Raw genomic sequence first — 13,011 nt, 5'->3', positions numbered from 1 at the left:
AATTATCAAAAATGAAACAAAATCAAACAGATTTTCGATCGTAATACAATTTTTAAATACGGACACTTTTGTTATTTCATTTAAAACTATTTTTATATTATATAATTGAATTATCTAATTCATAATAGACAATACATTCCAATACAGTAATTTACAAACAAATCAAACAAAATATAAAACCATATTTGTAGGTCACTTTCAATGTTTAATTCGATAAATGAATACAATAATATGTTAAAGATATATTATTAAATACTATGTATCAGTACAAATTGGCGTAAATTAAGAATCGGATAATATATAATAGTATCAATAATAGTTACGGAAGATCAAATTACAAACAAGTTATCATAAAAGAGGAAATTTTTATTCGAAAAAAACTATGGAGAGGGAAGTCATAAAAGCGTTACAAAAAGGGGGTATTATATGTATAATTATATAACTACATATTATGCAATAATTTATCCTTATGAATATTTAAAGCACATACTATTTTCTTTAGTTTAATACAATTAATTAAGAAAAAGATACATTTCGACATTTAGTTTTCGATTTTCAGAATATACGCTGAATAAAGTGAACAGTTACGGAGAAAATTTATTACACATTAGTGCAGCAAATGGTTGTATTGATATTACAAAAGAAATTTTTCGAAAACATGATTGCTGTCATATTATTGATAGAAAAAATAAATTTGGTTGGACACCATTAATGCTAGCAATTCGCAATAGAAACATTAAAATGGTTAAATATCTTTTACAAAAAAATGCTAATGTGAATGAATCAACTGATTTAGGTAAACAATTAATGTATTGTGTGAAAATATATAATATTGTTATATTAGTAAATTCTTTATTTCTGTTCGTTTGTAGGCTTGTCTGTTTTTGGATTGGCAGCTGCAATAAACAAAGATATGTTTGAAACTATATATGAAGCATGTCCATCAGCACTATTGAATTCTCTAAATGATGATGTTACACCACTTTGCATTGCAGCTATGAAAAATGATAAAAATTTATTTTTTAGATTAATAGAATTAGGATTTAATGTTTCAAAAAGTAGTAAGATATTACATTTTGTTTAAAATTGATACGATAACAGTACATAATATTGCTGGCAGAGTTTTTATTCATTTTTACCATCGATTTTCAAATAGATGACTATACTTACTGTATGATGAAGCAGTCAATAGTACCAGAAATAAAAAATTTGGCAAAATATTTTAACACAGAAGATTATTGGAATGATAGCTCTGATAACATTCTTATAGAAAATGAACCAGATAACAAGGACTGTTTAAATCTTTCCAAATTAGTAAATAAAAATAATAGTAATAAGTCTCCTTTAAAAGTTCATAAGATACCGATAGTTACATTTGATACTACAATGTGCAATAATGTCAACCGTAAGAACAATGTCATAAAAGATCCAAAAGAACTTTTAAAACCTTGTGCATTAAGTATAGAGACAAATCATTCAGAAAGTGTTCAGAGTAGTTTAATTTCACCCACCTTGACTTGCAATCTGAACGAACTGTTACCTACTTCTCCAAATATATATTTTACACAAAATAAACATAATGAGGAAATTAATTTGAATATAAAAGATGAAACAAAAGATAAACAATTATTTGTAAATGTAGATGAAGATGAAGTAATGCTAACTGGTTCAAAAAGTAGAAAAAACATAAGCGAACTAGCTTTGCAGAGGTATATTAGTTATTACTCTATATTATATACAAACTAAATATCATATTCTAATTTAACTGCATTGTTTGCAAAGATTACAGTCCATTCGGCCACAAGATTTAAATATTCAACACAAAGAAGATCTTGATACTACTCTTGAATATGTGCCTGAATTTAGTCCATTGCGCCAACAAAATGTTCCTCCAAATATGAATGATGAAAATGTATTTGGGGAAAGTACACCAACGCCACCACGTTACAGGACACCTCCAAGAGGAATAATTTTAAATTCAGAAGAAGCAAAAATGTTTGTTTTACTAAAACATTACGGATTAGGTCAATACGTGCCTATATTTCTCGAACAAGAAGTAAATATGTTATCAAATTATGTGTTATACATATAAGTATATGTATAAAATTTTATTATAAATTAATATTGTAAATTTATTTCAGGTTGACATTGATTTGTTTATGACTCTAACTAATGAAGATTTAATTGAAATTGGTATAAAGAATGAAGCTGACAGGCAAGCTATACTAGAAGTGATAAATAGATCATGAAAAATTAGCGATACAAAAAGAATTTATAATCTTTTATTAATTATATCTAATTATATATTATTATTTTATTTGTTATATACTAAAGCTGCTTTAATGTATAAATTTAAAAAAATATAATATATTATGTTATAGTATATTAGTATTATTTCTTATACTAACTTAGTACACTTAAGAACACATATGATACATTTCTATTTTTGCTTATAAAGATACATTTACATACATTTACATACGAAATGGCTGTAAAATTGTTGTATTGTTGATGTGTGATTATACTTTATTAATAAGTACACTTTTTTTTTGCTTTAGGATCATGTGGAAATGAACGCTATTTTTATCAAATTTAGCTTTTGATAGTTTCTCCTCTAGTGTTAAATGTTTTTGTCTTTAATCTTTTTCTTGCGGTAGCTATTTTTAAATAGAGAAGATTATAAGCAAAGCATAAACAATGAAAGATAAAATATATGTTACAAAGAAAATGTAGGAAAAGATACCACTTTTGCATTGGCATAAGAATTCATCTTTTGAATTTTAAAGTACGCAGAAATTGTTCTTTCCTTCGATACAGTAAAATTTGGGTATCTCGATGTATTATTTGGGATAAAATTATTTTCCATATTTTGTATAAATGAATTTTGCATAATATTTAAACATTGAATACCTATGAAATTTATTTTATAATTCAAGTAATTACAATTTTTAGGTACATTTGAAAAAGGTATATCATTATCTTAGTACCACTTTGATTTTCTTTTACATCCTTGTTGTTTAATTTTGTAATTGTACATTATGAATTTGATGAATTTTAGTTAATTGCGTTCTTAACAGTAGCACTATTCACACCTTTTGTCAATCCATCTATATATTGATCGGAAAATTCTGATTGTGATATAATATTACCCTTTTCCTTAAGATACGTACTTAATCCTGTGTTCTTTGGTGATGCATTACTTGATTTTATACTTAAAGGTTTCTGTATACAGTGGAGAATAGATTTTATTTACGACTATTGAACAGAAATTATTAAATATTTTGTGTAACTCAATGTATCAAATGGAGAGTATCTTTGGATATCTGCAGCCGTTTACCACAAACTCTAGATATTTTCATAAGAATATCAGATAAAAAATATGTAGTTGTAGATTCCTTTTTTCTATTTGGAATAATTTCTAATAAACTACTTGCTACACACATTGGAGGATATGTAAAAACTTTAGATTTGGAAATTGAGAATTTAATTTCATAAAATAAAATTCCATTACAAATAGCGAAATAATAGTGATATAAGAGATGGTGAAAGATAGTCTTCAAGTCTTATATATGAAATTTTAAGTATTTCTGCATGAAGTTGCAAATACGTTATACTTTCTAAAAACTTTATAATGTTAATATTTTTCACATTATTTTAATATTAGTTATAAGAGGAACAAAATTAAATATTTGTATTGCCCCCTATAAGTATATCTAATTTTAATGCTCTAGTTCCTTCTATAAAGTTATAAAAATTTTTTCCTTGAACAAAATAATCATCAACTTTATTCCACATAGTATCTATCTTAGTTTGTATCGTATACCTAAGACAACTTTTATAAACTTCTGTAGTAACTGATCTTAATCCTCGCGATACTTACAGAAATAAAAACCAGTTTATCATTGAAATCATATATTTAGAGTCATTAAAGATTTGTCTCGTGAATACGCGACCAGTTTAAAATTTCTCAAAATTTTGTCCAATCTACCAGTTTCAGAAAATTGTTTATGCGTTATAACAAATATATATCCTTCTGTACCCATTACTGGTGAAGCAACAACGTCAGATATAAAATGAATAAGTAATCTAAAATTTTATTGTTAGTAAAATATAAATAAATATGGATCATGAACTTCAACAAAATCAATTTCGCAAATTGCACAACATAGGTTACTCATTTCCGGAAATAAAGCGTACAGAACCGATTGTTCTTTTTTTTTTGGTTCACAAGCATCCATTATATATAATTGCTTGCTATTCATAATTATTTTATGTTCTTGTAGATCCAATTTATACTAACAATTTTTCAAAAACGTATTTTCGAATGAATAGCCAACATTTAACATTCTAAAAGTTGTAGTAGTATTTGAAATATGATTCTTATGAAGAAGCTTTATTCTCAATTATATTAAAATTAAACTTGTATGTGAAACATCTAAACTTTTCATATTTAAAAGAAATTTAAATTCTTGTTAAGTAAAAAGACGACTCTTTTTCTATTACCAACGTATTATCTTACTTAGCAGTTACTGAGGAGTTTATATTATGTATGTTGGTACGAATCGTTGAACCGCTTTGTTCCATAAAGTGCGCGAAAAATTGAAGGTAACTACATGTTAAGATGTAAGCATAGCTTTTTTAATAGAGACTTGCTTGAAATTCTCCCTTAGAAAACAAAACATTTTTTAATAACCTTGCATGGCTGAATGAAAACCTTTTAATTTATTGTGATTTTTAACGACTAAACAAAGTTTTTCAATAGTGTATTTCCTGTATTTTGAATTCTTATTCACTCCTTGCTATAGTACTGGCATCGAATTTTTCACCAATATATAGATGTATTTGGCATTTCAGATATGTGAACGTGATTTCAAATTTCGATTCTAAATTGCATATTGATATCGCTAAATATAAGGCCAGATTCATATGTAACACAACGGTTCAGTAATGTTCAATTATGTTGTATATTCGTAACTTCAAGCCATTTGAAGTAAACGCCGCGCAATTCAAATTTCAACACTATGCATAGCGTATTCGGTAACGAACGAATTAATTACTATGTACTTACATAAATAGTTATCATCGACACCATGTAGTTCTCCCATAGAATGATAGAGATGGATAGCGCGATCTTACAGGTGAGTTGATCATGCTGAAGGACAGAGATAGTGCTCTACGACATACATACGACCATGGTGCCAAGTGTCGAGGTATCGCACTCTCTCTCAGATTTTTTTTAAGATACCAAAAATTATTGACCTTCTCTTGCAATTTTTCTAATTTTCTAATTTTCGACGTGTAGAATGCGAAAATAGAAGTTTTAAGGCGGGGAATCTACTGGTTTAAAAGTCATGACTATGTAAAATTGAGCATACTTTGGATATTTTACGGCCATTTTTACACGTTACTTTGACGTCATATTGCTTCTATCCATCATTCAGTTGGTCCGTATAGATGACCATTTCTAACTAACAAGTTCTTTGCATTAAAACTTCGAAGTGTTATCAATATAAAAATTAGATTGTCTTTTAATTGGCATTGTTTAACGAATAGAAAACAGGACGACTAAGTATAATAAAAGAAAATGTAAGCTACGATTTTTATGATTTGAAATATATATATATATATGTATAATACAGTTTCATTTTACTAACAATAGGGGAATAGGGGAAATAAAACAAAGAACAATTAGTTATATCCGGAAAAAATTAACTTTATTCAGATAAGATAAGATATATAATTCAAATTAATGGTTAATTAAGTAACACTTAAAATACAAAAAATTAAAAGATATACAGAAAAAATGTATTTGATTCGTTTAATATTATGTTTCTATTTACAAATTACTGTAGAAATAGTACTAAAAGTATAATATTTTGTCATTTCCTGATATATACACTTAATTTAACTGTACATAGTATCACACATTTTAATGTGTGTTCGTCATTTTTAAAAAATTATAAAGTATAATCATATAAGAGATATGAATATGCTAATTTATATATGTACATAATTATATATATATATACATATATGTGCATGCATTAAGCAAAATATGTATGACTTAGTGCTTTAATTTGTTTTCTACAAATTATGCAATTTTCAAAAGCACGAGAGCAAGACTGGCACGTTACTAAATGTCCACAAGGCAAAAACGTAATCATTGCTTCTCGTTCCGAGCAAACATTACATAAACGAGCATCTATCAATTTCTTGTTTTCTTGCTTCAGAGCAGCTAAAATAGTAAACAGTATATTTAAATATAATATATAATAAAATTTATTATACGTATACGGACTTCATACAAATTAAAGAATTTATGATCAATTTTTTTTTTTATTTTTATTACTTACCAAGTTTCTCGACGAGAGTCATCTCATTTGTTTCATTTTCAGTATGGGATCTCTCGTGATTTTCATCTGTAGCTTGTATCGGTGCCTGAAATAAATATAATGTACATAAGTATATATTGGAATTATTAATTATACATATGGTTCAGGCTGTAAGTTTTCCTACTTACTTGTTCAGAAATTTCATATAACTCTTGGCCTGTTACTTTATTAACATATTCTGTCCCCCGTATTGTTAATAAATAAGGACAGCCTGGAGACAAGTTCGCATGTTGTACCCATACGTCTTCTTCTATTCTCCAGCTTCCTATTTGAATTCCACAGTGGTAACAGATGGTGATATCATTTATTCCGCTATAATAGAAGCCCGCTTCGGCTAATTGTTCTCGTGTCTGTGTCATATATGTGGGCCATGTTGTGAATGAATCTAATCTAGTTTGGTAACTAGCATAATCCAAATTTTCTGGTTTTTTAACTATTTTTAGTCCCAAACGGCTAAGGTCATATGCCGTTGGGTTTCGTTTATATCTTAAAAACCGATGTTCTTTAAAATCAAATGATTCTTTATATAGTAAACCATAAGGGCAAGATGTATTTCTATTTCTTTGTTTTATCCGTAGATATTTATCAGGATCTGCTCCAATTGGTACATTATTACAATGTTCATTGCGAACAAATTTGCAGTCTGAAGAATACAACTCATGAATTAGCATGGGAGGATAACCCTCTGACCATTGGCTTATCTCCAATTGACATTCAAAACAACGGACTATGTCCATTTCTCCCGTATAGTACAGTCCTGCAGCTGCAAGACTGGCAGGGTCAATGGAAGATACAGGCCAGTTTTGAAAACTTGAACGTCTTGCTGCTTCAAAACGAAAATCATCATAATTTTCTTGGATACCACTTGACGTGGATGGAACCGGCGATATTGAATCAACCGCTAACACAAAATCAACCGACGAAGTTGAATCAATCAACGAATTTAAATCATCTACCAAGGTCGAAGGAATAGGCAGTGATTCTTCATTTTCTGAAGATTCTGAATCTTGCTCCATCAAATATCGCAATTTTATTATAGAAATCATTTTATCCAAGTTGTTACTTGAAGTGTATTGAAACCTATTTAAAAAAAAAAGAAATTGAAATATCTAGTAATTGTAACAAGCCGATATTATCGAAGTAATCTCAATTCCGTGTGTTTTAGCGCAAAGGTTAAAAATTGTCTTTGAAGAATTACAACGATTTTATTTGATATTTGAAGCATTTAAATGATCCCGAAACTATGTCTACAATCTACATAAATTCTTTCGCTACGATACTTATAAATGGTAAAACGTTTTTAGTTAACTTATTTTCGAGAAATATTATACGTGTACAATTGATCAAACAGAAATATATTCCAGACAAAACTTACGAGTATGAGATGTTTATGTACCGCTACAACAGCTCACCAACTCTTCAAATAGAATCTTGACAAAGATTTAATATCCTGTTCTTGTATATTTTATATTGTTAAGTTTTCTAATATTGGACTCTCGTACGAGCGAACCACACAAACTATTCCACTGTCAGAGTAGTACTAAAGTTTGTTGCTATTTCCTACATATGTTATTCCTACCACTTTACTCCTTCCCCCCACTACAAGGCACTGTGCAGAGAGTGAAAGTTGTCGACCAGTCAAATGTCATTGATGCTCCGCCCCTTACTGTAAAGTACTCTACAGACCGTACTATCATTGGTTGAATGAATCATCGCCGCATGATTCAGCGAGAAAAGAATTCTTAATTGCTTCGTTTTTACTTGTCAATATTGACACGTTGTTTAAAATATTAGTAAAAACTGTTACGGAATTTTCATATCGTTATGTTTCAGATTTTCCATTTTCGTCAACTTTTAATCGATGTAGGTGTTTCATCGGTTTGGTGTGTACAATCGTAAGTAAATATAATGCTATGCACTTTAAGGATCGAAGGTAATTCTTTAACTAATCGTATACCTGGGTATACGTGACTACAAAGTTTACTGGTAGCATAATTACGGTCGTAAACCGTATTATCTAAAATCTCAAGTATTTATTCTATGTTTAGTGTAGAGTTTAGTGTAGAGTATACACGGCCTCGGTATTAATCACCGCGGATTATACTAAAATTATTTTTACAAATAAGTACGCAATTTGTTTAATATGTAAAAACATCTCACACAGGGTTTCTGTAGGAAAATTTAACCGTTTGTAACATTTTATAAATTTATTTTTCGATAAAGTTCTCGCGCGATGCGAATAATAAGACGCTGTAGCATTATGTTGTATTATATTTTATCTATCATATCATATTTCAACTGATATATCATATATCATATCATATATCATATCATATATCAACTGATTTAGGTAAACAATTAATGTATTGTGTGAAAATATATAATGTTGTTATATCAGTAAATTCTTTATTTCTGTTCGTTTGTAGGCATGTCTGCTTTTGGATTGGCAGCTGCAATAAGTAAAGATACGTTTGAAACTATATATGAAGCATGTCCGTCAGCACTATTGAAATCTCTGAATGATGATATTACACCATTTTGCATTGCTGCTATGATAAATGATAAAAATTTATTTTTTAGATTAATAGAGTTAGGATTTAATGTTTCATAAAGTAGTAAGATATTACATTTTGTTTAAAATTGATACGATAACGATACATAATATTGCTGGCAGAGTTTTTATTCATTTTTATCATCGATTTTCAAATAGATGACTATACTTACTGTATGATGAAGCAGTCAATAGTACCAGAAATAAAAAATTTGGCAAAATATTTTAACACAGAAGATTATTGGAATAATAACTCCGATAACATTCTTACAGAAAATAAACCAGATAACAAGGACTGTTTAAATCTTTCCAAATTAGTAAATAAAAATAATAGTAATAAGTCTCCATTAGAAGTTCATAAGATACTGATAGTTACATTTGATACTACAATGTGCAATAATGTCAACTGTAAGAACAATGTCATAAAAGATCCAAAAGAACTTTTAAAACCTTGTGCATTAAGTATAGAGACAAATCTTTCAGAAAGTGTTCAGAGTAGTTTAATTTCACCCACCTTGACTTGCAATCTGAACGAACTGTTACCTACTTCTCCAAATATATATTTTACACAAAATAAACATAATGAGGAAATTAATTTGAATATAAAAGATGAAACAAAAGATAAACAATTATTTGTAGATGCAGATGAAGGTGAAGAAATGCTAACTTGTTCAAAAAGTAGAAAGAACGTAAGCCAACTAGCTTTGCAGAGGTACATTAGTTATTACTCTATATTATATACAAACTAAATATGATATTTTAACTGTATTGTATGAAGATTTAATTGAAATTGGTATAAAAAATGAAGCTGACGGGAAAGGTATTTTGGAAGTGATCATAAAAAATCAGCGATACAAAAAGAATTTATAACTTTTTATTAATTATATTTAATTATATATTATAATAATAATTATATATTGTATATGATACATTTACATACATTTACATACGAAATGGCTGTAAAATTGTTGTATTCTTGATGTGTGATTATACTTTATTAATAAGTACTGTTTATTCGTCCAGTCGCGGGGAGACGCGATCGCGTTGAAGCGCGTCAACGGGAGTCGTAAATTCCCGTTACAATTATACGAATCGACACCACGAGCAGGGCGATCCCCTTATTTCATTTGGGATAATAGGGGTGTTTGGTTTTGAATATAACTGGAATCTACAGTTATATAATATATAGACATTTATTTACACTAGCCTACAATAATTATTGCGTCGACAGAAATTGTTTGACTTCGTCGTGTCGGAAAGCACAGTGATTCACCCGAAGGTTGATCGATTTGACAGACAGAGCACCGAGAACTTGACTGCCCGAGGGTTGTTAGAACAGTGAACTTGACTGCCCGAGAAGAGTTAGAACAGTAATAGACCCGTCTCGTACTATTTAGGAAGAAAGCTCGATGTGAGTGTACCCTTTTTGAACTAAGAACGCAGATTCGTTGTTCGCACCTTTTGGTATAAAAGTGAGGGTAACGATCTGCGATGCCCATTGGTTCTAGCCAATGTTAAGAAACAAAGTACAAGGAGAAAGTCTCCTGCAGATATGGCTCATGGATGTCCTTGTTCCTGGGGAAAAACCAGCTATTTCGCTGAGCACGTCTGCTTTCTCCGTAATCAGTAAGAGCGTGCAAGAAACCGAAGGACCGTTTAAGGGACCATCCATAAACCGAAGATATTTGTGTGAATAGAGTTGAATAACTAACAGATGTGATTTATGGTGGTTCCTTGGGTCTATTGCGGGTCAGTGTCCCTCGGCGGCCTGACCGTGAGGGACGTCGCACGGACCATCTCGTGCGACGTAACACAAGTAATTACAATTTTTAGGTATTTGTAAAGGTATATTATTATCTTAGTACCACTTTGATTTTCTTTTACATCCTTGTTTAATTTTGCCCTCATATTTTCATGAAATTGTACATTATGAATTTGATGAATTTTAGTTAATTGCGTTCTTAATGCTATATCATTATTCACATCTTCTGTCAATCCATCTATATATTTATCGGAAAATTCTAATTGTGAGATAATATTACCCTTTTCCTTAAGATACGTACTTAATCCTCTGTCCTTTGGTAATGCATTACTTGATTTTATACTTAAAGGTTTCTGTATACAATGGAGAATAGATTTTATTTACGACTATTGAACAGAAATTATTAAATATTCTGTGTAGCTCAATATATCAAATGAAATATCTTTGCATATCTGTAGCCGTTTACCACAAACTCCAGGTAATTAAAATATATGTACATAATTATATATATTTATATATATATGTGCATGCATTAAGGAAAATATGTACGAATTTGTGCTTTAATTTTTCTTTTGCAAATTATGCATTTTTCAAAAGCATGAGAGCAATACGTGCAAGTTATTAAATGTCCGCAAGGTAGAAACGTAGTCGTTGCTTCTCGTTGCGTGCAAACTTTACACAATCGAGCATTTTTCAATGCTCGATTTTTTTCCTCCAGAGCAGCTAAAATGGTAAACAGTATATTTAGATATAATATATAATAAAATTTATTATACGTATACGGATTTCATACAAATTAAAGAATTTATGATCAATTTTTTTTTTTATTTTTATTACTTACCAAGTTTTTCAACGAGAGTCATCTCGTTAGTTTCATTTTTCATCATAGTGGATCTCACACGTCTGCTAACTGTAGTTCGTATCGGTGCCTGAAATAAATATAATGTACATAAGTATATATTGGAATTATTAATTATACATATGGTTCAGGGTTTAAGTTTTCTACTTACTTCTGCTGAAGCTGCATATAATTTTCTACGTGTTACACTATTAACATATTGCCAGCCCCGTACTGTTATTAAATAATAACAATAAGCAGACGTTTTTGCATGTAGATACCATGGGTCATGAGTTGAATTCAAATTTCCTATAATAATTCCACAATGATAACACATAGCAAAATCATTTATTCCGGTGTAGTGGAAGCCTGCTTTGGCTAATACTTTAATTAGCGGTGCTACATATTCAGGCCATGATTCGAATGAATTTAATCTGGATTCATAACTAGCATAATCCAAATTTGCTGGTTTCATAACTTTTTTTAATCCCAAACGGCTAAGTTGATATGCCGTCGGTGTTTGTCCATATCTTAAAAATAGATGGTCAGTAAAATTAAATGAATCTTTATATAGTAAACCAAAAGGGCAAAATATATTTCTATTTCTTTGTTTCATCCGTAGATATTTATCAGGATCTGCTCTAATTGGTACATTGTTGCAATATTCATTGCGGACAAATTTGCACTCTGGAGACCATATCTCGTGAACTTGTATGGGAGTACAGCCCCTTACCCAGTGACTTACCACCACCCGACACGCAAAACATTTGACTTTATCCATTTTGCCTATATAATAGAATCCTGCTGCTGCAAGACTAGCAGGGTCAATGAAAGATACAGGCCAGTTTTGAAAACTAGAACGTCTTGCTGCTTCAAAACGAAAATCAACATAATGTTTTCGAATGCAACGCTTCTTCGATAGAATCGGCGACACTATATTAATCCTTTGCACCGGTGGCGGCAACCTTTGTGGTACTGACAACGTCGAGCGCCTCACGACACTTTTTCGAATTGACGGCCTCAAAGATAACTCTGTTCCAAAATCATCCGACGAATTTGAATCATCTGAATCATCTAAATCATCAGACGAAGTTGAAACATCAGACGAAGTTGAAACATCAGACGAAGTTGAATCATCAGGCGGAGTTGAATCATCAGGCGGAGTTGAATCATTAGGCGGAGTTGTATCATTAGGCGGAGTTGTATCATTAGGCGGAGTTGTATCATTAGGCGGAGTTGTATCATTAGGCGGAGTTGTATCATTAGGCGGAGTTGTATCATTAGGCGGAGTTGTATCATTAGGCGGAGTTGAACCGTCTGACCTTTCTTCATATTGTGTTTGCCTGAATAGCATGTTGTATAAGGTAAACATTTTGCCCTTATTGTTACTTGTAGAGTTATCAAACCTATTTAAAAAAAAAAAAGAAATTAAAATATCTAGTAATTGTAACAAGCCGATATTATCAAA

General features: G+C 30.1%; 1 protein-coding gene across 1 annotated transcript; it reads left to right on the top strand.

Moving 5' to 3' along the window:
• The first annotated feature begins 50 nt into the window (after positions 1–50).
• LOC139988411 (uncharacterized) lies at positions 51–2,365 on the top strand. The gene is made up of 7 exons (XM_072005819.1): positions 51–187; positions 267–419; positions 560–796; positions 873–1,061; positions 1,157–1,709; positions 1,783–2,056; positions 2,142–2,365. Exons 2-7 carry the CDS (start codon positions 383–385, stop codon positions 2,247–2,249), a joined length of 1,398 nt encoding a protein of 465 aa, XP_071861920.1. The 5' UTR covers positions 51–187; positions 267–382; the 3' UTR covers positions 2,250–2,365.
• Positions 2,366–13,011: the final 10,646 nt, after the last annotated feature.

This window comes from Bombus fervidus, chromosome 6 (assembly GCF_041682495.2).
Source record: "Bombus fervidus isolate BK054 chromosome 6, iyBomFerv1, whole genome shotgun sequence".
NCBI classification, from domain to species: domain Eukaryota; kingdom Metazoa; phylum Arthropoda; class Insecta; order Hymenoptera; family Apidae; genus Bombus; species Bombus fervidus.
The sequence above is the reverse complement of the archived record's forward strand: the minus strand, read 5'-3'. Positions and strand labels throughout refer to the sequence as shown.